Here is a 27,681-nt window from a genome sequence, read left to right on the forward strand (position 1 = left end):
TCCAAACGTAATCACCTGTGGGCCATGGTGGTCTCTAGGCTTGGGCTAACTTGATCAAGATCGAGCGGGCTCCTGTAAACCTGGGCCGAAGCGGCATAGGGGTGCGGAAGTAGGACTGGAGGCAGCTGTGGGCTCTGATGTTTGGGGGCTGTGGAGCCTGAGCTATGAATCAGAGCTGCCCTCCTGGGGTGTTGTTGGCACCAGGCCCCCTCTGGAGTGTGGCCTTTAAACTCTGGCCCAGTGAAGTCCATGGATGGCCCTCGGAGGGAGTGTATTTAAGTACCCAGAATTGCTCAAATAAGCGGACACATCCAGCATTCCTATAACAGGTCCCTAAAACCCAGGTTGAGACCCTACTCGGGTCCAAATCGTTTATTGGGAAGGGGGGAGGTCGGGGAGGCCGGATCGGTGTCCCCAGAAAAGGACCAGATCTGGAAGCGGAGGACCCCACTTTGCCTGGGAATCATAAGTAGACTGGGGGCCGGGACAGCTTGGGGCTCGGGGAAGGTGTAGGGGACGGAGCCGGGCGGGGGACTCCCTGGGCTAACAGGGACACCTGCTGGTGCTGCTAACGGGCCCTGAGCTCGGCAGAATGAGCTCTTCCGGCCCCGGTGATGCTTTGAGGGCGGACCAGGGTCGGCTTGGACCCGAGGCACGTGGGACGTTGACACGTGGGAGAGAACGTCCCGTTTCGAGGGCCCTGCCGCGGGCCCAGGGATTTGGCCCGTGCCAGGGCCAAGGCCTCGGCGTGGGGCCGGCCTCCCAACGGCTGGGCCACTTTCGAAGCGTCTCCCTGAGCCCCTCGGGACTTTTGCTCATAAGTAAAATGGGGATCGAGCCTCCCACTGCCGGGATGACGGGGGTGTTTGTATTCATTGTCTCCGTGACCCTGGCTGGGTCCCGCTCCCGTGGCAGCCAGCGGAGGAGGAGGGTTGGGGCTGCGGCCGGCGCCAGGCGGGGCTGCACGCGGGGCTACCCTCCGGGGCTTCGGGAGGCCTCGGGCCCTCCCCGCTACCGGAAGCCGTTCTGAAGGCGCCCATCGCTCCTGGACGATGCAGCTCCCAAGTCGAGTCTCGGAGTCTCGGCCCGAGGACGCTCTAGCCCGCCGCCTCGGTGGTCCCCGCCCCTTCTTCAGCCTTTTCTGCGGCCGCCTTGCGCCAGTCCTGGGGCGGAGGCCCTCATTTACATATTCATGAATAATGGCGAGGAAGGCGGAGCCCGCGCGGCCTCCTTCCCGCAAGGTCGGGCGGCTGCGCTCCGCCCGGGGGCGTTTCGGGCGGGGCTGGCCATTTCATGAATATGCATGAGCAGCGGCCTGGAGGCGGAACCGGGCGCTGCGGGGGCGGGGCCTCGCCCGGACTCTCAGTGGGTCTGTCCCGCGGTGACGGCGGCGGCGGCGGCTGAGGCTGGGGCCGGGCCGGGGCTGAGTCCGGGGAAGCGGTCAGCGCGGTGCAGGCGAACCGGAGCCCCGGGAAGCGTGTGAGTGAGCGCCGGCGGGGGCGGCCCGGTGAGGAGGGGGCGGGGCCCTGGCGTGGGGGGCGCGGGAGGAGGAGGGGCGGGGGTCCAGGGCGGGGGTGCAAAGTTTCCCGCGAGCAAGGGGGCCCGTGTGGTCGCGGAGCGGCGAGGGCCGCAGGCGCTCGTGAGCGGGTGGGGGGCAGGAGCCGGGGGTGGGCCCAGCCCTCCCCCCTCCAGAGGCAGAGGGCGCGCGCTCAGAACGCCGCCGAGGCGCCTCCCGGGAGGAAGAAAGAGTGGGAGGGCTGGGGGAGGGGGCTCGGGGGCGGGGCGGGGGAGGGGGCTCGGGGGCGGGGGCAGCGGTGGGTGGAGATGGGGCGGGGTGGGGGGCGCTGCGGGAGCGGCGTGGCGGCGCCCTACTCGCCCATCCCCCGGGCGCTGAGCCGCCCTAGGAGCCTCCCCTGGCCGGCCTCGCCCCCCGTGGCCCCTCATTGCACCCCCACGTGAAACCCCCCCACCGCGGCCTCCGCACGGCCAGCACCCCCCCCCTCCCCCGCACTCCCCTCCCCCCCCGGGCTAGGCCCGCCCTGCCCCCCCCTGCGGTTCCCGGCCGGCTGCGCCGCAGCTTGCCCGCGCTGGTCCGCACGCTCCCGCTGCCGCCTCCGCTCCGGCCTCCCGTCGCTCCCGGCCCGGGCCTCCCCCCGCAGCCCCCGCGGCGTCCCGGGCCCGGCCCGGAGCCCCCTGAGCCCGCGGCCCCGCGGCAGCGCCAGCGCCAGGCTGGGGGGGTGGCGCGGGGGGTGATGGGCGCGGGGACACAAAGACCGCGGCGACCCCGCGTCCCCCCCTCCTCCCGGAAAAGGCTCACAGGAAGGAAGTCCTGGCCCCCCGGGCTGGTGGCCTGGTTCCAGGCTGGCTCCGGAGCCGGGCCCCTCCAGCCCCCGGCCCTCCTCCCCCCGGCCCCTCCAGCCCCCGGGCCCCTCCTACCCCCCCGGGCCCCCACTAGCCCCCGGGCCCCCACTAGCCCCCGGGCCCCTCCTAGCCCCCCCGGGCCCCCACTAGCCCCCGGGCCCCCACTAGCCCCCGGGCCCCTCCTAGCCCCCGGGCCCCGGGTCTCCCCGGCAGGGTCCTCCCGGACCGGCCCGTTCCGCCCTTTTCCCCGCTGCCTGCCCCTCCTCGGTGAGACAGGGCCCCGGCGCCTTGGGGCTGGCAGGGACCAGACCGCCTTTGGCTTCCCGCCTCCCCCTCTCTCCCTGGCAGCGCGCTGGCTTGGCTTCTCCCTCCGCTCGCCTCGTGCTGGGAAGAAGGGCAGGGGAGGTCTGTGGCAGAAAACCTCTGGGGAGACCGGCCAGGGCCAGGGGGTGGCCGGGGGGAGGGGGCAGGTGCGGGGCCTGGGATGAACCCTCCCCAGTCAGGTGGGGTCCTGTGCTGGAGCGGCTGTCCGCCCGGGGCAGGGCCGGAGGTGGCGCCTGCGTTAGGAAGCCAGGAGGTGACCCTGGCGTGGGGGAGCGTGGGGGTGAGGAGAAGGCAAGGGTGCAGGCACCTGGGGGGGGTGCTGGCCCAGAGCGTCCCGTGGGCTGGGGGCCAGGGAGGAGCCCCGAGCACCCCGGCTTCTCCACGTGGCCGGTAGGCATCTCCTCCAGTCCCTTCCCGGCCCCGAGGCCCAGCCCCAGCAGGCCTGTCACTTCCCAGAAGGTGTGCGGGGCCCAGAGGGGGACTCCTAAAACCCTCACCCCTCTCTCCACAGGCGCAGGGCCTTCTCCTTCCTCTTGGCTCTGAAATCCAGTGGGAGGCCATTGCTATAGCAACAGGCACAGGCCCTGGCTTTACCTCATCAAATTCCAGCCCGACGCCAAAGCGATTGAGAAATTTAAAAAAAAAAAAAAGGAAAAAATGTATTCCAGATGTTTACTTTTTGTTCCCTGTTTTTCCGTGTTTGGATGGAGGCAGCTCTGACAGGCTCTTGAGGGAGGGCTGGGTAGGCAAAGGGGGGGGCCAGGGGCTGGGAACCACTCCCAGCCGAGGGAGGGAGACGAGGAAGAGGCCGGGGCCGGGGCGGAGCGGCTGCAGGTTGGCGTGGAGCGGGTTTTTCCCGTCCCCCATGAGGTGAAGCGATTTAGGGGCGAGCCAGGGCCCAGGTCTCTGGCCGGGCTGGTGCCTTCCATCGGGCAGTGGGTGCCCCCGGGGGTGGGGAGGGCGGCTGGGACCGTGAGAAAGGTAAGTGGGTCCTGTTGGGGGAGGCTGGGCCATCCTGGAGAGCCTGGGGTCACCCGAGGGCTGGGCTGGCTGTTGTGGGCTCGCCTGGCCCTGCCCAAGTGCAGCTCCTGTGGCCCCTAACCCGGCTGTCTCCCCCTCCCCGCCCTCTCCCGTTCCTTCTTTAGGGTCTGCTGCATGTGATGAATTTATCCGCTCTCAGGGAAAGCTCCCCCATGGCTTCCCGCCCCCCCCAAGAGATGGAGGAGGAGCTGCCGCCGGCTGGCCCGGAGCCAGGTACAGATGGGAGCAGGGTGGGGCTGGGTGCCCGGGGGAGGGAGCCGCGCGTTCAGGAATGAGCCTGGGAGCCCAGGAGGGGAAAGTGTGTGGGGGGGGAGACACAGGAAATGGGACAGAGCTTGGGAGCTAGAGGAATTTGAGAGGGCTGAGAGTCGCACTTTCCCACAGAGAAGTCGGGGACCTCTCTGCTTGTTCGGGTGTCCAGGTGACTCAGGGTGAATCATGTCACTGGGAAGCCGGGGTGGAGAAAGCCCCCAGGTCCTTCCTGGCTGGCGCTCTGCAGAGGGCAGTGAGAGGGCTGGGCCGCCTGGCATCGGCCCTGGCCCGCCGGGCCAGAGTGAAGGCTTCCTTTGGGGAATCCTCAAGAGCCAAGAGGGCCCCTCTCAACTGGGGTGAGTGAGGCTTCATCAGAGCCGAAGGCAAGCAGGTGCTCGGAAGGCCTGAGTCCTGTTGCAGTGCCGGGTGGCTGTGTGGCCAAGGGCAGTTCCCTCAGCCTCTCTGAGCTGGCTTCTTCATCTCTAAGAGAGCCTCATAGCTGACATTTATGTGGCGCGTTCTGTGCTCCTCTGCTAGTGAGCATTTCCCTGTTATTCTCCTAGCTGGTCCTCATGACAGCCTCGTGAGGAAGGTGCTGTTATGATCCTCATTTTACAGGTGAGGAAACTAAGGCAGACTCAGATGCCTTGCCCAGGGTCACACGGCAAGGAAGTGTCCGAGACCAAATTTGAACATAGCCCCTCCTGGCTCCAGGCTTTACGCTGCTGGGCCTGCTGGGTCTCCCAGCTAGTTTCCAGGACCCTTGAACGTGTCTTTGACAGAGTCAAGAGGTTTTAGGAGTCACCAAGTGTTTTATATGGAGGTAACAAGGGAAAGCAAAACATGAGCCCCTGTCCTCAGGAACCTTCTGGTTTAATGGTAGAGGCAGAAACGACCAGGGATGTTCAGGCTCTCCATAGCGGGGGGTGGGTGGGGGAGGAGAAGCAGGTGGTGGTGGCCCGAAAGAGCCCCCCTGCACAAGGCAGGCCGGAGGGGAGCCTAGCAGGGAGCCAGGGATCTGCCAGGAGCACATCCAGAGAGCACTTGGCAAACCTTGAAGGACCTCAGTTTTCTCCTCTGTAAAATGAGGGATTCGGTGAAATGGGCCGTGAGGAGCTAGGACCCTGTGGGTCTGTGAATGTGCCGGCGCTGTTTTCTCACCTCATTTGTATCATTTTCACCAACTTGGAAATCAGTGTGCTTTCCACCGTGTCTCACATCTTCCCCTCCCTGTGCCTCTTCTTTGTAGGGGACTCACGGGCCAAGCCCCCAGTCAAGCCCAAGCCGGAGCCCCGGACGCTGCCAGCCAAGCCGGCTCTGCCAGCCAAACCCAGCCTGTTGGTGCCAGTGGGGCCAAGACCCCCCCGGGGTCCCTTGGCCGAGCTGCCTTCTGCCAGGAAAATGAACATGCTGGCAGGACCACAGCCCTATGGTGGCAGCAAGCGCCCCTTGGCCTTCTCTCCCCAGCCAGCCGCTGACGCGCCGTCTGCTGGGGCTGGCCCTCGGGAGGCCAGCAAGGATGAAGGGCCTCTCACCACCCCTTCGCCCCGAGGCTCCGTCACTGCAGGGGTCCGAAAGGCTCCCGCTCCTTTCCGCCCCTTGTCTGACCGATTCTCTACCAGCACTGTGGAAGAGATCTTGGCCAAGATGGAACAGCCCCGAAAAGAGGGCCCCTCCAGTCCTGACCGGCTCTGGGGCTCTCGCCTCACCTTCAGCCAGGACGGTAGCTCCCACTACGGCCCAAGGGCCTATGGCTCGGTTCAGAGCCCCGCAGATGAGGAGATGTCAGCACAGAGCATCTCCAGGGACCCGTCCCAGGAAGAGCAGGTGAAGCTTGGGGAGGGGCAGCGAGAGGAAGGCCAGAGTTCATCTGGACAGCGCCCTGCGGAAGCCCAAGTGCTCCGGCCTGGAGCATCCAGCTGGATGCGGGAGGAGAGGTGAGAGGAGAGAAGGAGCTGGGGTGGGGGGAGAGGTTCTCCAGCCTTTGAGACCTTCCTCGGTGGCCTTGCAAGGACACCGGCTCCCCTGCCAGCCACCCCGATCGTCCCAGCTCCGGAGCTGGCAGGGAGCTGGCAGGGAGCTGAGAGGCCGCCCAGGCCCAGCGAGCAGCAGGGGGCTGAGCTCTGTCCTGTGCATTTCCCTGGCCTGGGGAACGTCAGGGACTCTGTTGTCCCTCTGCTTGGGACCCTCCTTTGCGGGCTTCCCATCTGTATAGCTCAGTTAGCTCCTGTGGCTCAGCACTCGGGGCCTTCTGTGAGCCAAGGGAAGGGCTTTGAGGCCTCAGCGCTCCTGGGCTGTGGCTCAAGAGTCTTCCCTCTCTCCGGGCTCCAGGCTCATGTGGCACCCAAAAGGGTTGGACCCGGGGCTTTCAGAGGCCCCTTTCAGCTGGAAATCTGCTCTGTAATCCCTGGGATGAGGAGACTCTTGTGCCCACGGAGGTTCCAGGCCTTTAGGGGCCTTGAGATAGCAGATTCCTGCTATTTCTTTTCAGGAGTGCAGCATTTTGGGGCAGTGCAGCAGACCTGTAACCCCCAGCCCTGCCTGCCTGTTGGGATAGGAGTTTGCAGTGCATTGTGGGCCCACTCTGTGGGAGGACCGGACAGAGCCCTAGGGGATCATAGCTGAACGGAGCAGAGATGTTCCTGTGACTCAGGCCCCTCCTCCGGGGACCAGGAGCCAGCCGGTGGCAAAACTGCCCCTGAGGAGTGTGGCAGGGTGGGGCCAGACCCGGAAGGAGGAGGCACCTGCCCAGCCAGCCTGGCACTGCTCTCGCCCAGCTGAGGGAAAGGAACAAGGAAGGGTGGCAGCCTCCTTAACTCTTGACACACTGGTACCAAAGCCTCTTAAGAGAGAGACCCCCCAGGGAGGGGGCAGGGGTCCTGTGTGGCTGAGGGGATGCCCGGGAATGTTAGTGACACATTTACATGCCACTTGAAGGTCACAAAGCCATTTCTGCCACTTGGTGAAATGCATTTTATAGCAGAGGGAAAGCAGCGAGGGCCGGGGGCCTGTCCGGTGTTCGAGGGTGAGCATGTAAGTAGAAGGCACCAGGCCTGGAGCTAGGAAGAGCTGAGTTCAGATGCTGCCTGAGACTCTGGAGCGGGGTGATCCTGGGCAAGTCCCTTCACCCTATTTCACCCTGCCTCAGTCTCTTTATCTATGAAATGAGCTGGAGAAGTATCTTAGCCTAGAAAACTCCTGGTGGGACTGAAACCACTGAAGAAATGCTAGAACGGGCTGGCCTTTCCTCTCAGTGTGGCAGTACCTGTGAAACCTTAAAAGGATTAAGATGGAGTGGAAATAGCTTCTCCCCCTTCAGCTGGAGGGGGGACAGAAGGCAAGAGGCCCTGGCCTGGTTCTCAGGATTTCCCCTGGAAGCAGCACCAGAGACGGCCCCGCTGCCAGGGAGCGTGAGGCACCTGGCATCTGGCTGCCCAGCAATCGGGCCAGACCCGCCCGCTTCTGCTCCCCCGGGGAGACCCTCTGTTCTTCCCCTCTCTGTGACAGCCCTCCCACTGTCTGAGTCTCTCCTTCCTGTTCTCCCCTCGCCCCACAGGCTTGTCTCCTCCGACCTGGCATCCAACGGAGAGCTGGCAGGTGCAGCGTTACCCCCCGAAGTAAGTTGTCCCTTTTCCTAGAATAAAATCAGAGAACTTGGTCACCCCAGGAGGGACCCTGGAAGAGACCCCACAGACCTCGCAGTGTGGAGGCTTCAGCATCCCAGCTTAGGGGGCCCTTGGAGCTCATTCAGTCCCACCGCCCCTTTTACAGGAGGGAAACCCAAGGCCCAGAGACGAGAGGCTGAGAATCTAGAGCAGGGAAGAGAACTGCCGGCTTCTCGCTCCCAGCCCAGGGCCTGTCCTGGACACAGAGGCAGCACTTGGAGCTAGAGGAAGGGCGGAGCTTAATGTCCTCCAGGCCTCCCAGCAGAGTCTCCCATAGACCTTAGAGCCTATGGGGGGCCCAAGGAAGTGGGGGGGGACCATCCCTCCCTCCTTGGAGCCACCACCTGCTGGGCTGCTCTCTGGCTGGGTTTGACTCAGAGCTGCTCTGAATGGGGCCCAGGAGGCAGCTCTGAAGGGGGAGGGCCAGCTGAGGCTGAGTCCTTCCACCTCCTTCCTGTGTCCTCTGTGCGACTCCTTGGCCCAAGGCAGCCAGTCTTCCTGTGGCCTTTTACCAATCATGGCTCCTCCTCCTCCTTGCCTCCTCTTGGTACCACAGGGCCTGATGCAGAACCGAGGGACCCACAAGCCCTCTGGGCCAGCCACAGGGGGTCCGAGGGTGTTAGAGCTGGGAAGGGCCTCCAGCCTCATTTTACAGAGGAGGAAGGGGGATGACTTGGCCCGTGTTGTGCAGAGCAGAGTTTGGCCTATGGGCCTTGGCCTTCCATAGCCCCATGTTCTCTCCTCCAAGATGACAGAAACTGGGCCTGCCCTTGGGGGTGGGACCAAGCCCCGCTGGCCTTGCCCCAGGCTCAGACCTTCCCTTCTCCCTGAAGGGCGCTGGTCCAGAGACCTCCTGGGACTTTGTCCCGGCCTGCTTCCCCACTGGCCTCTTTCTCCTGAAGTCACGGACAGGTCCCTTTATCCTGTTGCCATCTCCACCGGGGGAGGGAGGTAACGAAGTGCAGAAGGGTGCCCTGAGACCCCATGCCTGTCTCCCACGCCCCGTCCATCGTGCTCCGGTGGGTAACGACAGCCTTTTCTTTTACAGCTCTCCAAGTCTTCGGCCCATCCGTGTGTTGTTCCTCCAGACCCACTGGGTTCCGGGCCTTGTGATCCCTCCCCTAGCCCTCTGGGGGCTCCAGGATCACAGGACCCGGCCCCCTCTGCTGAGGGACCCTCTGCATCCCAGAGCCCAGTCCTCCCCACAGAGAAGTCACCTGAACCCCTAAAATCATTCAGCCCATCCTGCACACCAGGGGAGGCCCCTGGGTCTCCCAGATCAGTCCTCTCCCCCGAGAAGACTTCCACCCCTCCAGAGGCCCCAGGGTCCCCCGGGCCAGAGCATTCCCAGGTTACCCCTCCCCAGATTCCTCCTTCAGGGGGTCAGTTTTTGGAGCACTCTAGAACATTTCCCATGGAGCAAAAGGAGCAGGGTGGAGAGTCAAGCCTCCGGCTCCCCCACCTAGAACAGCGGCGTTTCTCAGAAGGTGTGCTAAGGCCCCCCAACCAAGAGCAGAAGAAGCTAGGGGGGTCTCTGGCTGCCTTGCCTCAGGGCCAGGGAGAAGGAGGTGGCTTGGAGCAGCCCTTTGGGAGTGGGACAGAGTCCAACTGGAGCTTGTCACAGTCCTTTGAATGGACCTTCCCCACTCGGCCTTCAGGCCTGGGCGTGTGGCGGCTCGAGTCCCCACCACCCTCCCCCATCACCGAAGCCGACGACTCGGGGCTCTCTGAGGGAGAGGGGGAAGGGGCCGATGGCGATCGGAGCGCCAGGCCAGCGAGGCCTGCCTCCTGGGCCCAGAGTGAGAGCATTCCCCAGAAGGTCCTCCGGAACCAGCAGGCCGATGGCAGAAGCCCAGCTTCCTCTGGTCCCTTGGCAGGTCTTCAGCCCAAAGGCCACGCTTCCCCAAGACCGTCCCTGCTACAAGCAGAGGAGGTAGCGGGGATGGAGGAGCCCCCGGCCGGACTGGAGACCCCTCTCCCTCCCACTCCGGAGGAGGAGGCGGCCTTGCCCATCCTGGAGCCCGTCCGGGAGCAGGAACCCCCCCTTCCCCCAGCTCAGTCCTGCATCTTGTTTGCCGATGCCCCTGGCCCTGAGCGGGCCACCCCCTCCCAGGAGGACGCCCCAGACCTGGCAAAAGCAGAGACCAGCCTGACCAGGCCTGAGGGAGGGGACCCGGAGGTGAGGGGGTCCTCACCCGAAATGAGGGCCCCTGAAAATGATGCCGGCTGGCTGGACAAGCTCCTGGCCTCCCCACCTCCCAGTGCCAATGGTGCCCGGAAGACGACTCTACCTGAGCAGAGTGAGACTCCACTGCCCAGTGCCAGCCCTGAGGTGAGGGCTGCCAGGAGCCTAGGTTGGCTGGGGCGTAGAGGGGGCTGGTATGGGGCTTGCTGAGATTCTACTTGAGTGATAGTGTAGGGCTGCAGAATCAATATTTGAGTGAAATTTTAGGGTACAGAGTGCCCCAACTGAAAAAGATCAGAGCTTGGAAGTCCCCTGGAACGTGGGGTCTGAGAATTGGGGGGTCCTTAGAACATGGGGTATAAGAGTTGGGGGGCCCTTAGAATAGAAAATATAAGAGCTGGAAGGGCCCTTAGAGCACAGGGTGTGGGAGTTGGGAGGCCCTTAGAACACAAGGTCTGAAAGTTGGGAGGGATCTTAGAATAAAGAATATAAGAGTTGGAAGGGCCCTTGGAACACAGACTGTGAGAGCCGGGAGGGCCTTTAGATCAGAGAATATCAGAGCTGGGAGGCCCTTAGAACACAGAATGTCAGAACCAAAAGGCCCTTTGGAACATCTGAGTTGGGGGGCCTTTGAGGTGATCAAGGCCATCCCTTCTTGAAGAAGCAGAGTGTCCCAGACTGGGGGTCTCCCTGTCGCTCCCCCCCAGAGAACGGCCCAGTCAGAGCTAGGACCCAGCTTCTTGCCCTGCTCCCCTTGTAGAGCGGCCTCAGTTCGGGTTTGCTCTTCGGCGAAGTCTCTGCCAGCTGGCCAGGCCAGGGGTGGGGCCTGGGAGAAGGGGCGTGCTGGTCCTGGGCACGCAGCCACCGAGTTCCTAAGCTGCAGCGGGCAGGCGAGCGGCCCAGGAGGAGGAGGAGGAGAAGGGGTTAAGGGCTGGCCAGTAGGTGTGTCTGTCCCGGGATCTGGGTGACTCAACTTGTGTCTAGGAGGGGCTGGCTGCAGCTGCGCAGCCTGAGCCAGTCTCAGGGAGCAGTCAGAAGTAGTTAGACTGGTCTGGGAGAAGGGAGCACTGACCCCCCCTCCTTCTTAGGGCCCCCCTGCCACTGTCAGGCATCCCAGGGTGGGTGAGGGCCATGGCCCAAGGCAGAGAAGAGAGCAGCACGTCGATCTTGGAGCGCCTGCTGGCCAATGCGGCTCTGTGGGAGGAGGCCGGGCGGGCTCGCTCTCCAGATCCGAAGCTGGTGGCTCGGGCCAGCAGACCTAGGGGGGTAAGTGAGGCCTGGGAATTCGTAGACAGCGGCAAAGTCGAGAGCACAGCGTCTCATCCACGTGCTAGGTTCTGCCAGGGACCCATAGGGTAAGGGTCTGCTGGGGAGCTGGCCTTGATGAAGTGGGGAGAGTCTTCTTGAGGGAACAGAATGTGGGCTCCTCTGTGGAGCCCAGGTAGGAGAAGACAGTCAAGGAAGGAATGGGGTTCCTTGGCTTGGGGATGGATTCCTTCCATACCCTCCCCAGTGTGCCCCCCCCTTCCCCTCCCCCCCAGACCGCTTTCCAGTATTGTTTCTTTCCCGTCAGTGTTCAGCCAAGTCTCCTCCAAGGGGTCTCCTAAGAGACAGTGAAACAGCTTCACCCTGAGCCATCTGCATGTCTTAGATCTTACCTCTAAGCATCACTTTAATTGTATCTTTTCTGTTTTTGCAGGGGCTCCTGGGATGGGCTCAGAAAGACCTGAAAAGTGAATTTGGTATTGGTGTAGACTCACACCCTAGCACCTTCAGCCCCTCTTCCACCTGGGCCAGAGAAGGCACCGGGGGCTATGGCCTTGGGGGCTCAGCTTCCAGTGAGAGGGATTGGGTCATTGATGATGGCTGCATAGGGGCAACACCGAGCCATCGGGAGTGGAGCAATACCTATGGCATAGGCCAGCCAGGGACGCAGGAAGAGTTTGATACCAGCGGTGGAAACCGAAGCGGGGAGCTTGTCCTAGGAGGGGATGTGATGACCAAGGAATATGGGAAGGCAGATCAGCTTGGGACTTACAGTAGTCAGGCTGCTGACCTACAGGACCGGGAATTTGGGAAGAGAGACTCGCTTGGGACTTACAGTAGTCAAGCAGCTGACCTACAGGACCGGGAATTTGGGAAGAGAGACTCGCTTGGGACTTACAGTAGTCAGGCTGCTGACCTACAGGACCGGGAATTTGGGAAGAGAGACTCGCTTGGGACTTACAGTAGTCAGGCTGCTGAATTACAAGACCGGGAATTTGGGAAGAGAGACTTGCTTGGGACTTACAGTAACCAAGCTGCTGACCTACAGGACCGGGAATTTGGGAAGAGAGACTCGCTTGGGACTTACACTAACCAAGATGCTGAATTACAAGACCGGGAATTTGGGAAGAGAGACTCAGTTGGGACTTACAGTAACCAAGCTGCTGACCTACAGGACCGGGAATTTGGGAAGAGAGACTCGCTTGGGACTTACACTAACCAAGATGCTGAATTACAAGACCGGGAATTTGGGAAGAGAGACTCAGTTGGGACTTATAGTAGCCAGGCTGCTGAATTACAAGACTGGGAGTTTGGGAAGAGAGACTCGCTTGGGACTTACGGTAGCCAGGCTGCTGAATTACAGGACCGAGAATTTGGGAAGAGAGACTCTGTTGGGACTTACAGTAGCCAGGCTGTTGAATTACAGGACCGAGAATTTGAGAAGAGAGACCCAGTTGGGGCTTACAGTAGCCAGGCTGTCGAATTACAAGATCAGGAATTTGGGAAGAGAGACTCACGTGGGACTTATAGTATCCAGGATGCTGATCTCCATGCTCGGGAGTTTGAGAAGAGCAACTGGATGAGTGAATATGGTGGCAGCAGCAAGAGAGCCGCAGATTGTCTGGAAAGAGCCTTTGGAGAGACAGAGCTGAGTGGGGTGTTCCGTATGGGACATTCGCAGCAGCAGAATAAAGAGTTTGGGAAGAAAGATCAAAGTGCCAGTTCTAGCTCTGGAGAGATGTTGGCGAAAGAGCCAGAGGGCTCATGTGGCCCTAATACTTCCAATTTACAGGACCAAGATCTTGGAGAAGGAGACTTGAGCAGTTGGCCCAAGATCAATGGCTCTCATCATCAGGGAGAGCTGGGGAAGAAGGATCCAGCTGGGACTTACAGGAGCAATGATGTCACGCGCCATTCTAGGGAATTTGGAGAAAAAGATTGGCCCAGTCAATTTGGCCAACAAGACATGAGTCATTCAGAGAGGGAATTTGGTCTGGGGAGACGAGATTGGACCAGTGACTTCCGAATCGAAGGCACAGATAAGAGTGACCAATTTGGTATCATTGGTACCGACCGAGGCAACTGCTCAGGCCTGGGCATTCTCAGTGATTCAGAGAAGATGGGAAGCGCCAACTTTGTGTCTTCTGGGAAGATGAGGATGGGGCAGACCCAATGGACTGATGATTTGGGCCTCAGGAACTTAGATGTGTCTGGTTGTTTGGAATCAGAAGGGTTGAGGGAGGCCCGAGAGCATGGAGTTGGACAGACCGACTGGTCGTCTGACCTGGGCTTGAGAAACATGAACGTGCCCAGTGGCTTAGGGAATGGAGGGCCAGGGGAATCCCGGGAGCTTGGAGTAGGACAGAAAGACTGGACCCCCGATCTTGGACTGAGGAACATAGATGTCTCAGGGGTCCTGGAGTCAGCAGGGCCCAGCGAGGCTAGAGAGTGCGGGGTAGGACAGATGGACTGGGTTCACAGCCTTGGGCTGAGGACTGTGGAAGCAGCCGATGACGCGAAACCCGGAGAGTCTCTGGTGTCGAGGGAGCATGGAGTGGGGCAGGCGGACTGGACGGCTGACCTCAAGCTGAGAAGCTCAGACCTGGGGCCTGGGGGCAGCCTCAGAGAGCACGGGGTAGGACAGATGGACTGGGCCCACGATCTGGGCTTGAGGAACATGAATCTCTCCAATCCGCTGCAGTCTGGAGCTTCCGGTGAGGCACGAGAATGTGGAGTCGGACAGATGGACTGGCAGAACGATTTGGGGCTCCGGAACACTGACCTTTCCGGGGGCTTGCGAGAGCATGGGGTTGGCCAGGTGGACTGGTCTCAGGAGGCGGACCTTGCGGGCCCCACTTTATCCAGTGGCCTGGAGGCCGGGGAGCCTTCAGAAGCTCGGGAGCTGGGAGTCGGAGAGGTGAGCCAGCCCGGCATTTCGGATTATGGCGGCGACTACTCACAGCCTTTGGAGACTAGCGCGTCTGATGTCGGGATGGACTTGGGAGAAACCACGATCTCAGGAACCAGGTAAGGGAACCCCAGTCCAGCGCAGAGGTGGCGATAGGAAGGCGACCTTCCAAAGGCTTTTTGTGGTCCTCCCCCACCTTACCAGTTTTTTTCTAAAGATTTCACTGTATTTCTTATAAGGAGAAAGCATAAATTGCTAAAGACAAGTTGTTAACATTTAAAATTTCCAAAATGCTTTACAGATATTTCATTTTATCCTTGCGAGATCCCTCGGAGGTGTGTTTGTGTGTGTGTACATGTGTGTGTGTGTATGTATATGTATATGTTTATACATATGTGTATATATACATGTGTGCACGCGCGCGCACACACACACACACACACACACACACACACACAATTATCTCCATTTTGCAGAGGAGAAAACTGAGGAATATGAGGTTAATTGACTTGTCCAGGTTTGACCAGCTGGATTTGAATTCAGATCTTCTTGGCTCTAGTCCCAGTGCTTCACTGCCACTTCACTGCCTCTAAGTTAAGATGTTCATGTGCTGCTGTCCAATATGCTGTCCCCCAAATGGTTTCATAAAACTTTTCAATTGGAGGAATTTTCTGTAAACTTCCCTTTCTGATCATAGAACAGTTGAGTAGGTCAAGGCGGTCAAGGGCGTGATGTCTTGTGCATCCAGTGGGGCGCAGCCACTTGGAGTAAAGGAGGATGGCCTTCCGTGTAGGAACTCGGGGTCCTGAGGTTGGTGTGTGTGCGGGTGTCCTATGTAGGTCTGCAGGCTCTGGGAATAAACAGAGTATTGGCCACCACAGCCCTTGGTTCCTGTCAGGCCGAGAAACCAGAATCCTTCTGGCCTACTTCTTCTGGAGGCCCTGAGTGGAGGAGTGAAAGAAGTCCAAAGATTGGGAGCTGGAAGGAAGGTGAAACCTGGCTTCTCTTGACCGGGTGACCTGGGGTCCCAGAAGTGAGCTCCAAGAAAGGGTGCTCCTTCACTGAGAGGCCAGGTCTTTTATGAGCGGGTCAGGCCGGGCAAAGCGTGCGCCCGAGTCACAACACAGTGGGAGCTGGTCAGCGAGGGTTAGGACTCGGGGCTTAGTGCCCCCGGGGTGCTTCAGAAGCGTGCTAGCAGGAGCTGGCTCTCACGCTGTCCCACAGAATTTTAGCAAACACTCTTAGTAAAAGCTTCTAAATATGTCTTTTGTTTTTTGGTAATTTGAAAAAAAATTTAAACTTAAATACAAAATGAGAAAAAAATCCCCCAAACATTGTGATGTACAGCAGACCATAAGAGGACTCAATATAAAGCGAGCACTTCTGTTTGAGAAAACCCATTTAATCAATACTAGACATTGTCTTTAAAGCTGCCCAGCTTTTCTTTGCTTCCTTCTTGGTTTTCTTTTGTTCTCTGACGAGCACGTTTAACCCTGTTTTTCTCTCCATCCATTTCTATAAGAATAGAGATGGATGTGTATATGTATGTGTGTGCATGTGTATTACATGTGTTTTATATGTTGCCTGTATGTAAATAAAATATACATATATGTAAAATGTATTTGAAAAATATGTTAATATACACAAATATGATATGTATTATATAATCAAGGTGCATATGTATATATTATAATATATGTGCACATTGTATACATATACATATAATTTATAATATATATGTAACATATATCAAAATACATATGTGAAATATGTATACATGTGTATGTAAAATATATTTTGTAATGAATATGTAAAATAGATTACATATATCTAGACAAATATGTTACATGTATACACATTCACATGCATATTTACATAGCTGTTAACATAGATATCTGAATACACACACATACACTTATATCCATATACGTAAGACTATCTTATGCTTATTTCCCCCAAGTCTAAGTCTTGTCATGTTTTTCTAAATCAGCCAGCTCATCATTTCCCAGTATTCTCATAATATCTCAGTCCTCCAATCCAATCTCAACCTATCTAATTGTCTATAGATTTTTTTTCCAGTTTTCTGTGTTCCTTTCTGTTCTATCCGCATAGATTTTATTTATACAAGAAAATTACAATTTCAAATAATCAAAATTGTCCTTTTTTATACTCAACAATGTTCTCCCTTATAATATAGTTTAAGGTCAGATAATGCTGAATCTACTTCCTTTACATCTTTTTCCCCCTGGTTTCTTTGAAGTTTCTGACCTTTTGTTCTTTCAAATGAACTTTGTTATTATTTTTTCTAACTCAGTAAAATGATTTTTTTTTTAGTAATTTAATTGGGATGACATTAAATAGATTAGTCAGATAAAATTGTCATTTAAATGTTATATTGGCTTTTCCTACCTATGAACAATAAATATCACTTCAGTTATTTAGATTTGAGTTTATTTAAAAAGTATTTTATGTTTGAGTTCCTGTAAATCCTGTGTTTTGGCAGGTATATGCTCAGGTATCTTTACCCTCTTCAGGTATTTTTAATGGTCTAAAATAATATTAAATAATACTGCTGACACAGTGTAGTTTTTCTATTATTCACTTTTGATTAGATCTAGTTTAACTTTAACTTTGAGATCATGGTTGCTATCCCTGCTATTTTTACATACTAAATTTTATTTCTGCCCTTTATTTTCTCTTTGTGTGTATCTCTCATTTTTATAATGTTTCTTGAAAGTACCTCTGTTCAGACATAACTACAGCCTCAGCCACTTCCTACTATGACCCTGGACAAGTCATTTAGCTTTGCATGCCTCAGTTTCCTCAAAATGACCCAGAGCAAGAAAATCCTAGATGGGATCATGAAGACTCAGACAGGGCTGAAAACAAATTGTCAAATTTTTAATCTGCATTCACTTTCTGGTGTTGGGGTAAATTCATCCCATTCATATTCTCAGCTATACTTACTTGTTGTGTATTTTCCTCCTTCCTATTTTTCCTCATCTTATTTTTTCCTTGCCCTATTCCTGTTTCTCTTCACTCTTCTATTTTACTTCTCTTCATTACCTTGCTCTCCTGTTCTTTAACCAATCTATCCCTCTAAGAGCCCCTCCTTTATCCTCCTTCCCTCCATCTCCTTGCCCTTTTATTTATTTCTGAATTCGGAAGACTTTTATACCTTTCTAGATAGATATGTTGTTGCCTCTTTAACCCGTTCCTGGTGAGAGTTAAGTTTCAGCAATACCTTTCCCATACTAGTTTCTTCTGAATCATTTTTCCTTTTATGCCTCATTTGATGTCTTCCTACACACTTTTATTTTTTTTAGACTCACTCCATCATACTCAGCTCAGCCCCATGCCTTTCTTTTAAACTGCCCAAATAATGATAGCAGTCCTAAGAGTACTGCTAACATTTTCACATCTATGAATAAACCTGAATTTGACCTTATTATAGAGTGCCTTATAATTAGTCTTTATTGTTTATCATCTATTTCTCCTGGATGTTATATGTTGAATTTTCCCTTACCATCGGAGGATTTTCTCACAAAACCCCGCATGCTTTGAATTTGTTAACTTTTTTTAAATTCAAGATTATATGTAACTTTGCTGGTTAAGTCACCAGCAAGTGACTCAAGTCTGGGATTCTCCAAAGAGAGAATGGGGGTTGTAGAGAAAGGGGAGAGGGGAAAGGGGCCTCCTTGTTTTTGTTCTTTTTCGTCTTGGACAGGTCAGGCTTGAGGCAGGTCAAGGCAAGGAGCATTTATTATGCATTTACTGTGTACCAGGGAGCAGCAGAGCTACTTGAACTGTGGTCATGACCCTATATGAAGTTTATAACTGAAGGTGGGGGTTTGCAAAATTATGATTTATGATCAGTAAATGTTTGATTTGTATGCCTATTTTATATACTTATACACCTGGGGTCATGTAAAAATCAATCAGGTGAAAAGAGGTCCCAAGTGGAAAAAGTTTAAGAAGCCTTGGTCTAGTGGATACAACAATGGGCCTGGAGTGTAACTACAGCCTCAGCCGCTTCCTAGGATGACCCTGGACAAGTCACTTAGTTTTGTATGCCTCAGTTTCCTCAAAATGACCCAGAGCAGGAAAACTCCAGATGGGATCACGAAGACTCAGACAAGGCTGAAAAGAACCCAACAGCAGCAATAGCACTGAGGATCCCAGTCCCTGCTTTCAGGGAGCTTATCCTCTAATGGAGTGCCAGAGGCACCTGGTGGTGAAGGGTAAGGGTGGAATGACAGGCTTGTGACTCCAGAACGGGGCCCGGCTGCGATCTCTGTGGCCTCTGTTCAGACTTTGCAGATCGCCTTTCTTTGCTGATATTCAGCAGGATCAGCCTCCGCAGGAACCACAGCTTGGGCTTTAGAGGATCACTGATCTCTGTGGGGAGGGGCCTGAGATGCCATCTGCTTCACCCCTTCCTATAGAAACTAGGCCCAGGAGAGATGAAGGTACTTGGCCGAGATGGCCTGGGTGGGAAACAACAGGGAACTGGGGGCTCCGAAATCCAGAGCTGCTGGTCTTAGCTGACTTAGCTCAAGGCTCTCTTGCTTTTTGCAGCAAAGCATCTCCTTGTGGAAGGGAACCCAGTGGAGAATCTATTTGGACAGGGAGGAGTCTAAGAAGCAGATCGCTCATTTCATTTACCTAAATGCCTGTGTTTTTGCAAGGTCTTCTTTTAAAGAGTCATACAGGTGTCTTTCTGGGCTCTCCTTGGCTTAGGGGCCAATCTAAGGAGGGCTAAGTTCTGCTCAGTGCAGACACCATCAGATCGGGAGGAAGATTCTGACCTGTGCAGAAGGAGCACATGGCCCACCTCCCAGCCCCCTGGCTTCCCCACTTCCCTTCATCTTTCTCTCCCTGCCTTCTTTCATTCCTTTCCTTCCCTCCCCTCTTCCTCTCTCCCTCAGGAGCTTTTCCTATCCTCTGACTGCTCCGGTCTTCCTCTCTCAAACGGCCTTCCATCCGCTTCATCTATATTTGTGTTCACCTAGTCATTTACATATTGTCCCTCTCATCGGAACGTCATTTCCTTGGCTGTATTTATCTTTCTCTGCATTTCTAATGTTTAATTCAGTGCCAGGGCACATAGTAAGGACTTAATAATTTCATGTTGGTAGGCTGAGCTGGGAGGGACTTTAGAATGTAATGTAAGAGATAAAAAAAAAAGAAATTCAAGGCTGTCTCATGATAATCCCCCTTCCCAAAGTTCTGCCCTGCTCCACTCCTGTCCTTTGCCTTCCCCCATGGCAGCTTGTCAGATGAGCAGGTTCAGAAAAGGGGATTAACTCACCCAGGGTCACCCTGTGGATTGATACTTTAAAAAAAAAAAAAGATTTATTTTTATTTAAAAATTTAGACTCTAAATTCCCTCCTTTCTTCGTTTCTCACCTACTCATTGAGAAAACAAGTAACATGCTGTCAGTTGAGCATATAAAAGCATCCACAACATTTCTGAATTAGAAATGTCACAAAAAAGAAAGTGGGAAAAAATATGCTTCCACCTGTAGTCAGAGTTCACGGCTTCTCTGTGGAGGCAGATAGCTAGCACTGCTCATGAGTGCTTTGGAGTAGCCTATGGGCTTGGTATTGATCAGAATAGTTAAGTCTAGCCACAGTAGATCATCCTTGTCATATGGCTCTAGGCGTGTTCAGTATTCTCTGGGTTCTGCTTATTTCACTTTGCATCACTGATGTAACTTCCCAGGTTTTTCTGAAACCATCCTGCTCATCATTTCTTACGGCACAATGATACTCCATCACATTCACGTAGTAGACTTGTTCGGCGGTTCCTTTCATTTCCAATTCTTTACCACCACAAAAAGAGCTGCTATAAACATTATACAGATTGAGCCTTTTCTCTTTTCTTTCCTCTCTTTGGGACCCAGAGCCGGTAGAGACACTTGGTGGGCCTTTGGGCACGCTTCCACATTGCTCTCCAGAGTGGCTGACCCAGTTCCTCCAACATTCATTTTTTTTTCCTATTATAGCTTTTTATTTTCAAAACAGATGCATGGGTAATTTTTCAACATTGACCCTTGCAAAGCGTTCTGTCCCAACTTTTCCCCACCCCCTCCTCTAGATGACAGGTAGTCCAATACATGTTAAATGTTCAAATAGTCTACATCTCTTTCAGCGTTTGTTGTTTGGGGGCTGGTGCTTGTGGCCTCCGGCCTAACTTGTTGGGCCCCACCCCCAGTCCCTGGGGGCCTTGCTGTCCCACTCCTGAGAGCCCAGAGGATGGGCTCTCGGGTCCATCCTTGATTTTGAACTGAAAGGGGCCTCAGTGGCCACGTTGCCCAATTTCCTTTTGCAGTTGGGGAAAATCAGCCACTTGTTCCAGGTCACAAAGGCAGGATGTGGGAGCCCCGGTCAAGACTCCAGGCTGGTGCTGGTGTCCACTGGCTGTCTGTGGTTCTCTGGCATCTGTCCTCTAAGCCGGGGGAAGCCTCCATGGCATCTCTTGGGGGTCCCCAAAGCTCCCCGAGTCCATCCAGAGCTCTGACTTGGGAACCGGGGATTGTGTTCTGGATCCAGCTCCACACTCCTTGGCGTTGGGATCTCTCTGTTATGGGTCTAATTTCCCTCATGCGCCACACGGTGGGATTGGCTTTGATGACAGTAGGTGGCCCTAGTGGAGAGTGCTGGGCTTAATATCAGGAGCCACCACCTGCCTCTGATGCTTTTTGGATGAGCCATTCCCCTCATCCACAAAATGGGTTTGATGATAGCACCTTATTTCTTATTATACCTATTTGGGTACTGAAGATCAAATGAGATAATATTTGCAGAGTGCTTTGCAGATCCTTAAGTTTTGTGTCTATTCTTTTTCCTGCTTTATTATTCGCCAACCACTTTCTGTAGCCACTCTGACTGTTAGATCTCAAGGGTTTTGTAGAAACCCTTCATTTTCTAGAAGCTAAGCCCACCGTGCCTCTTCCCACAGCACCTCCAGGGCAGAGAGCAGCTTTGGGTTGGCTTGTTCAAGGGCGCTCAGCCCCAAGCAGGGGAGGGCCTCAGTGGGCCTCTGGTTTCTCTTTCCTCTATGGGACCGGCCTCCCTTACACCTGCGCATGGATGTTCATTTTCTTGGACTTCCTATCACATCTGTTTGCTTCTCCCCAGAGAACCCGGGACATAGCCCCAGGGCCAAGGGCACGGTCCTTGCGTCAAGCCTATCTCTAGGGCCCGTTGGTAGCGCCCTCGGCTCAGGCTTCAGCTTCTATTTCTTCTCTCATCGTTTCTTCCCCTGGCTTTGGGAAAGGCCCATATGGCCTCTGCCGGCCCCTTCTTCTGGGGCTTGTTGGCCTGTGTCCCTCCTGCTGTTTCCAGGTCTGAAAAGGGGACTCACTGTGTGTGTGTGAGCTGGTGTGGTGCATGTGAACTATTGTGTGTGTATGTGAGCTGTTGCACGTGCACATGAGCTGTTGTGTGTGCATGTGAGCTGGTATGTGCGCGTGTGAGGCAGTGCCCATGCATGCATGTGTGCATGTGAACTGGTGTGGTGCATGTGTGTGTACATGTGGTGCATATGCATGTGAACTATTGTGTGTGCATGTGAGCTGGTGTATATGTGTGTATGAGCTGGTGCACATGCATGTGAGGTGATATGGTGCATGTGCATGTGAGCTGGTGCAGTGCATGTGCATGTGCATGTGAGCTGATGCATGCGCATGTGAGCTGGTGTGCACCTGCTGTGTACATGCATGTGAGCTGGTGTGTGTGTGCGTGTGTGTGCATGTGAGCTGGTGTATGGCTGCAGTGGCGGCAGTGCATGTCTGTGTGAGCTGGTCTGCACCTGTGGTTGCATGTGTGTGCCCAGAGAGGAAATCAGCGTGATCCAAACTGGATTCTGGCAAGGCCCTCGGGGCCATCCACTCCTACCCCTCATTTCCCAGATGAGCCCTGGAGAGGTCCCAGGTGACAGGCAGCATTGGAACTCATCTTCCAGCATGGCCATGGCCAAACGGCGGTGAGCCCCCGAGCCAAGTCCCTGCAGGAGGTGACCAGAGCTTGCCGTTGCTGTGCTTTGAGATTTCCCAGGCAGCTTTGACAGCCCCTCCGGCCAGGGCGCCAGGGCCACGGTTAGGTTTCCCCCGTTCCGGATGAGGAAGCCGTCTCCAAAGTGCGACAGTGAGCACGGAGGCAGGACTCGGATCCACGCTCCATCTGTGTGCTCTTCCTTGTCAGGACCTCACTGTGGCTCCATGGGTTGATGCTGAAAGATTCTGGGGTGCTGGGGGAATGGGGATCAGGAGGAGAGTGAGGAGCGAAGTCAGCGTGGGACGGGCCAGGTCTGCCCTCCCGCGGTTGTCCCTGAATCCTCTCACAACTGCTTCGCCCACAGCTCCAGCGGGTGCCTGGCCCGGTCTCCTCCGTCTGGCTCTCAGGGCCTCCTGCAAGACATGTTGGCCACCAGCAACTTGAGAGCATCTGCCAGCCGAGAGAAGGCGGCCTCGGGCCCCAGGGGCCAGCCGGAAGAGGAGGAGGAGGAGGAGGAGGAGCAAACGGTGGCAGATGATGATGAAGAGGAGGAGCCGGAGCTCAGGGGGGACCCTCTGCCTTCCTGCCGGCCCCAGCCTGACGGCGAGGCCAGCCGGGCAGAGGAGGTGGATGGTGGCTGGGGCTCCCGGGGGGATGGCCCCGCTGCGCCCAGCCTGCTCCCAGGGCCTCCTTCCAACTTGTCCAGCCAGGACTTTTCCTTTATAGAGGTTAGTAGAGGGCAGAGCCCCGGGCTGCAGTCAGTCGGGGTGGGCTTTCTAGTAGACAAGCCCTAGTACTGGGGCTGGAGGCAACGTGCCGCAGGAGGCCTGCCCTGAGTGTCTTTTGGGATGCCTCGGGGGGCCCGGCGCGTAGCAGCTCTGGTGGCCTTGGTTGTGGGCAGAGCCAGGCAGATGGGCTGGTTTTCGGGGATGCAGAAGGGCTTGTCCACCAGAGGCCAAGGGCTTAAGGACTAGGAGCATCTCGTCAGAGCTCTCTTTTTACAGCAGAAGAGACTGAGTCACAAAACTAGTGGTGAGCCCCAATTGCAGATCTAGGCCCTCTCCCTTCCAGCAGGAGGTTCAGGGTCAGGGTCAGAGCATCAGGGCCCTTCCACCTGTTGATGCTTTCTAGGTCTGCGTGGGTAGGGTCTGAGGGCACTGGAAGCAGGTCTCCAACATCACGGCTACAGATGATCAGTTAGGAGATAGGAGGCTGGGGTCAGACCAGGTCCGGGTCAGATGGTGGACTGAGGCAGCTCCAGGTGCCCTTGTTTGGTTCTAGGACACAGAAGTTCTAGACAGTGCCATGTATCGGAGCCGTGCCAATTTGGGCCGCAAGCGTGGACACCGAGCCCCAGCCATCCGCCCTGGGGGAACCCTGGGGCTTTCGGAGGCCGATAACGACTCCTGGATCTTCCAAGATTCCACAGGTAGGGAACCAGACTGGGGAAACAGAGCTGGGGGCAGGATTGCCGAGGCACAGTCTAGGATGTCATCGTCCCACTTGTGTAGTACATGAGGGGGGTCTTGTGGCAAGGATCAGGACCCCCCCCCCCAGCTGACAAAATGGAGGCACAGAGGCTCAGTGACTTGATCAGAAAACCTTAGCTCACTTGGTGAGTAAAGCAGCAGACCCCGAGAGGTCAAGCCATTGGGCCGCACTGCCTCTGGACACCACTTCTCCCAGGACCTTGGTGCAGAGGAGGATTTATTCATCTGCCTGGGTATAGTGGACAGGTGCTAACTGTGCTTTGGGGCAGAGCTGGGGCCTGCGGTCTGGTGCTCAGCTCCCCTTCCCCTTCCTCACCGTCCTGTAGAGCCACGGGCATCTCGGATGCCATCTTCAGATGACGAGGTGGTGGAGGAGCCTCAGAGCCGCCGCACACGGATGTCCCTGGGCACCAAGGGCCTGAAAGTCAATCTCTTCCCTGGCCTGAGCCCCTCCGCTCTCAAGGTACCTGCAGCCCCCCAGGCAGGGCCAGAGTGGGGAGGGGGGCAGGGGACAGAGGCTGGGCATGTGGCCACAGGCCTGGCCGGGGCAGGGTGGGAGCTGCCGGTGAAATGATCAGAGAGATGCTTCCCAGTAGCTGGGCCCAGCTTACTGCCTCCTGGTGCCATCTCCCATCACGTGACTCCCCATCCAGAGCGGGATCTGCTGCCGATTTCACCCAGCCTCTTCTCTCTACAGAGAGAGAGGTTCCCTGGGCAAGGTCATGCCGCTCTCACATGGGTCTGAGCCAGGATCGGGGCCCCCTCTGACAAGACGTCCAAGTCCCCGCAAAGCCATCTGCCCGCCCTTCCCTCCTCTCCCTTTCCACCTGTGACTTGATCTTTTGAAACACAGGCTAAGCTGCGTCCCCGAAACCGTTCAGCCGAGGAAGGGGAGCAGGTGGAGAGCAAGTCAGCCCAGAAGGAGTCTGCCGTCCAGCGCTCCAAGTCCTGCAAGGTCCCCGGCCTCGGGAAGCCCCTCGCATTACCTCCCAAGCCAGAGAAATCCTCAGGGTAGGTGGGCAGGAGCTGGGGAGCCCTCCTAGCGGGGGGGGACCTGCCCTGGGAGAGACATCATCTGTGGGGCCCAGATTAAAATGGTGTAGAACTGGACAGAAGGATCCCTGGGAGCTGCGTGGCGGCGGTGACTTAGAAAATCCCACTTTTCTGTACTCCGATTTGATTAGCTCTTTCCCAGTGACACTTTCACTTGGTTTCCCCTGTAACTGAGCAGCGCGTTTGCCGGCTCTGGCACCTCAGACTTGGGCTCGCTCTGAGCATCCTCTCCTCCCATCCATGCTTCCTTCTCACCAGCCCCCACCAGCTCCTGGGCCTTCAGCCGCGGCTGCTGTCGCCCTGGGGGTCCTTCCTCCCACCCCAGGGGCTCCTCTGGTGCCCACTCTGGCTCCCAGGGCTGCCCAGGAAAGACGGGGGGCTCACTCTCTTTCTGCCGTCTAGGTCCGAAGGGTCATCCCCCACCTGGCTACAGGCATTGAAGCTGAAAAAGAAGCGGGTCTGAGGTGACGCTTCAGAGGTGAGCGGGGTCTGCGCCGCTGCCCCCGGGGGCTGTGCCCACCCTGACCCTGAAGGCCTCTGGGATCCTGCAAGGCCTTGGCCTCCGCCAGGGCCTCAGTCACCCCTCGGCCCTCCCAGATGGAGCTGGGACTCACCAGGGTCTCCTCACCCTGAAGAAATAATGGCTCCTTGAGCAACCTTAGTGTGGAAGCCATCTTCAGTGGCCCAGGCTACTGCCGTTTCCAGAATGCTTTGTGCCTGGGGCACGCCCCGGGAATGGGGAAAGGGCCCAGGATGGGGTATGGGCCCCCTGTCTCCCTGATGAAGGCCTCTGGGTGGGGGCCCCCTGCCCCATTAATGATGGTCTCGCTCTTTCCCTCACAGGTGGTTCCTGTGCATCCTCTGAAGGGGCCCAGGCCTGTGAGGCTCCAGCCCAAGCAAGGCTGTGGCCCCGCCCCCCTGGCACATTTATGCACTTTGTACCCCCGCCCCCTACTCCCGCCCCCTACCCCCCCCCATGCTGTCTGTGGTTGCCGGTGTTGGCCCCGCCCTCCCTCAGGCCCCCTCCCTGTCCTTCCCACCCCCGCCCACCTTTGGGTTTTCTTTTGATACCACTTTATAGCATTTTGATAAAAGCCTCAGATTTTTTGTAATGGGCGGTGGGCCGCCCCCCATCCCCCCGCCCCCAGGAGCCTGTGCAGACCAAGGACGCTTTGTCTCTTGACACAATAAAGTTTTTTTGGGGATTGGTGATGCAGGCTCCGCTGTACGTGTGTTCAGCACCCCCGCCAGGGCTTCGGGGGCAGCTCGGTTGGGTAATCATTAAGCACCCACCGGGGGTATGGGCCCTGCCCTCGCGGAGCTTCAGCTGTGGGCGAACAGCCGCTGAGTGTGGGGCAGACAAGGAGAAGGTGGGACGAAGGACCCCTGAGCCCCGGGGCTGGGACATGGCTCCATCCAAGAGCTGCTTGAACCCGAGAGCTGCTTGGGGGGGAGAGGGGAAGGCTGCAGGGTTCAGGGATTTTACAGATGGGAGCCTGACCCTCCAGTGACTCAGTGTGGGGACCCCACAGGTGGAGAGCTGCCTTAGAAGTCCGTTGATGTCATCCCGGGTCGGTGCTGCTGGGGTCTCGGGTCACTGGGCCACCAGACATTGAGCTGGGACCTGATGGGCAAGTCAGAGCTGGCATCGAGAGGGCAGGTGGAGGTCAAGGCTTGGTGAAGATCATAAGCTTGGTGGAGGTTGCAGTGTGGCAGGGGTCACGTCTTGGCAGAGATCATAGTTGAGTAGACACTGAAGCCCGTCCCAGGCCATGTGGGCCTCAGTTGGCCAGTCTGTAGAATGGCAAGGGTGGCTCTGGATCCCGTGGAAGGTCCCTTCCAGTCCTCATGTCTCCACCTCAGGGACAGCCCCCGGAGAAGCCTCCACCCCCCGCCCATTCCCTGTTAGCTCAGCTTCCTGGCTGTGGGAAGGGCCTCTGACCCTCGCCTCCACAGACGCCTTCACTTTGTTTGCCAGAACACTTGGTCCCCGTCATCCCCCTCTGGGCAGCGGGCACGAGTGCACCTACGCCCCAAAGGAGACCAGGAAAGCACTATGGATGTTTTAATGGTGGAACCTCAGGCCAGAGCATCATCCACAGAGACCTTGATCAGAATCTGGGAAGGGAGAGTGTGAGAGACATACAAATAAGGGGGTGAGAGAGGGGGGGCCGCCCAGGACATCTCGTCTACCCTCCTTCCCCCACTTTACGAAGTGTCTGGGCGCTCTCTGGCTGCTCAGGACAGAGTCGGGCCCTGAACCTCGGCACTTGGCGCGGGGGTTGGCACCCACCAGTGCCTGGTGCTCCATTGTTGTGAGAGGAGCGGTATGACGAGAGAAGGGCGGCCGGTGCCGTGGGGGGTGGATGGGATGGCAGCGGCTCTCCCAGCTCAAGGCCCCGTGGTGAGTAGGGGGCAGGGAGAGCCGGGCTGTGGATTAAGAGTCCAGCCTGTCTGTCAGGGCCGCCGCACAGCGGTTGGCACAAGCGTGCTCCCTTCCTCCTGCCCACCAGCGCTGGCAGGAGCCCAAATCAAACACTTAAGCCTCATTAGTGAGACAAATGGAGCCCAGTCGGCCCAGGCTTTGCTGGCTTGGGAAGGGTGGGGGGTGTTCCCTTTGCCCTCTTTGGCACTTGGGACTGGGAGCTGCGGGGTGGGCGGGGAGGTGGAATCACGGAGTCAGGGTTTAGGGACTTCCAGGCTGATCTTATATAAAGAGGAGGAAACTGAGGCAGAAGTTAAGTGACTTGTTGAATCACAGGGTATCGATCCCGCTGAGAATGGCCAAGTTTTTACAAATGGCTCAGAACCTGCCGGTCCCTTTTGAGTAGGAAGGCTCCGTCCTGTCCAGGGATGCTGCCCAGCACACGACCAGACTCCTTTGGGGCAACTCCTGATGAGTGAGCAATAACTCCCATTGGGAAGGGGCTTTCTGGCTTCTTGGTACTTTCAGGGCTTGAGGAAATATGTTTGTGGGTCTGGATCTGGATGGGAAGTCAGAGGAACAGCTCCTGAGGTGGAACCCGAATTGTGGCCCTAACCCCTGGGCTTCCCATCCCCGTGCTGCCATCTTCTCATCACCTAGATTTGCTACGTGATCCCAAATGGTCCCTCTCCAGGCATCCTTGCAGCCGT

The 27,681-nt window shown here is 56.6% G+C and overlaps 1 protein-coding gene across 6 annotated transcripts; it reads left to right on the forward strand.

Annotated features, from left to right (window-relative positions):
- The first annotated feature begins 1,225 nt into the window (after window positions 1–1,225).
- On the forward strand, window positions 1,226–25,758 carry TNKS1BP1 (tankyrase 1 binding protein 1). Of its 6 annotated transcripts, XM_031942911.1 has the most exons (13): window positions 1,441–1,479; window positions 3,197–3,427; window positions 3,831–3,939; window positions 5,228–5,915; window positions 7,535–7,595; window positions 8,692–9,975; window positions 11,528–14,121; window positions 22,368–22,731; window positions 23,285–23,432; window positions 23,820–23,956; window positions 24,347–24,504; window positions 24,949–25,024; window positions 25,390–25,758. In XM_031942911.1, exons 3-12 carry the CDS (start codon window positions 3,846–3,848, stop codon window positions 25,007–25,009), a joined length of 5,589 nt encoding a protein of 1,862 aa, XP_031798771.1. In that variant the 5' UTR covers window positions 1,441–1,479; window positions 3,197–3,427; window positions 3,831–3,845; the 3' UTR covers window positions 25,010–25,024; window positions 25,390–25,758. The 6 variants fall into 6 exon arrangements, with proteins under 6 accessions (XP_031798772.1, XP_031798769.1, XP_031798771.1 ...); XM_031942909.1 differs by lacking the exon at window positions 3,197–3,427 and having other exon boundaries at window positions 1,411–1,479; XM_031942910.1 differs by lacking the exon at window positions 3,197–3,427 and having other exon boundaries at window positions 1,470–1,507.
- The last annotated feature ends 1,923 nt before the right edge of the window (window positions 25,759–27,681 follow it).

This window comes from Sarcophilus harrisii, chromosome 6 (assembly GCF_902635505.1).
Source record: "Sarcophilus harrisii chromosome 6, mSarHar1.11, whole genome shotgun sequence".
Classification (NCBI taxonomy): Eukaryota; Metazoa; Chordata; class Mammalia; order Dasyuromorphia; family Dasyuridae; genus Sarcophilus; species Sarcophilus harrisii.

Coding starts and splice junctions, on each gene's coding strand:
- TNKS1BP1 (XM_031942909.1), top strand. CDS start 3,846: ATGAATTTATCCGCTCTCAGGGAAAGCTCCCCCATGGCTTCCCGCCCC. Junction 9,976..11,527: donor TGCCCAGTGCCAGCCCTGAG/GTGAGGGCTGCC, acceptor CTGTTTTTGCAG/GGGCTCCTGGGATGGGCTCA. Junction 23,957..24,346: donor TGAGCCCCTCCGCTCTCAAG/GTACCTGCAGCC, acceptor TTTGAAACACAG/GCTAAGCTGCGTCCCCGAAA.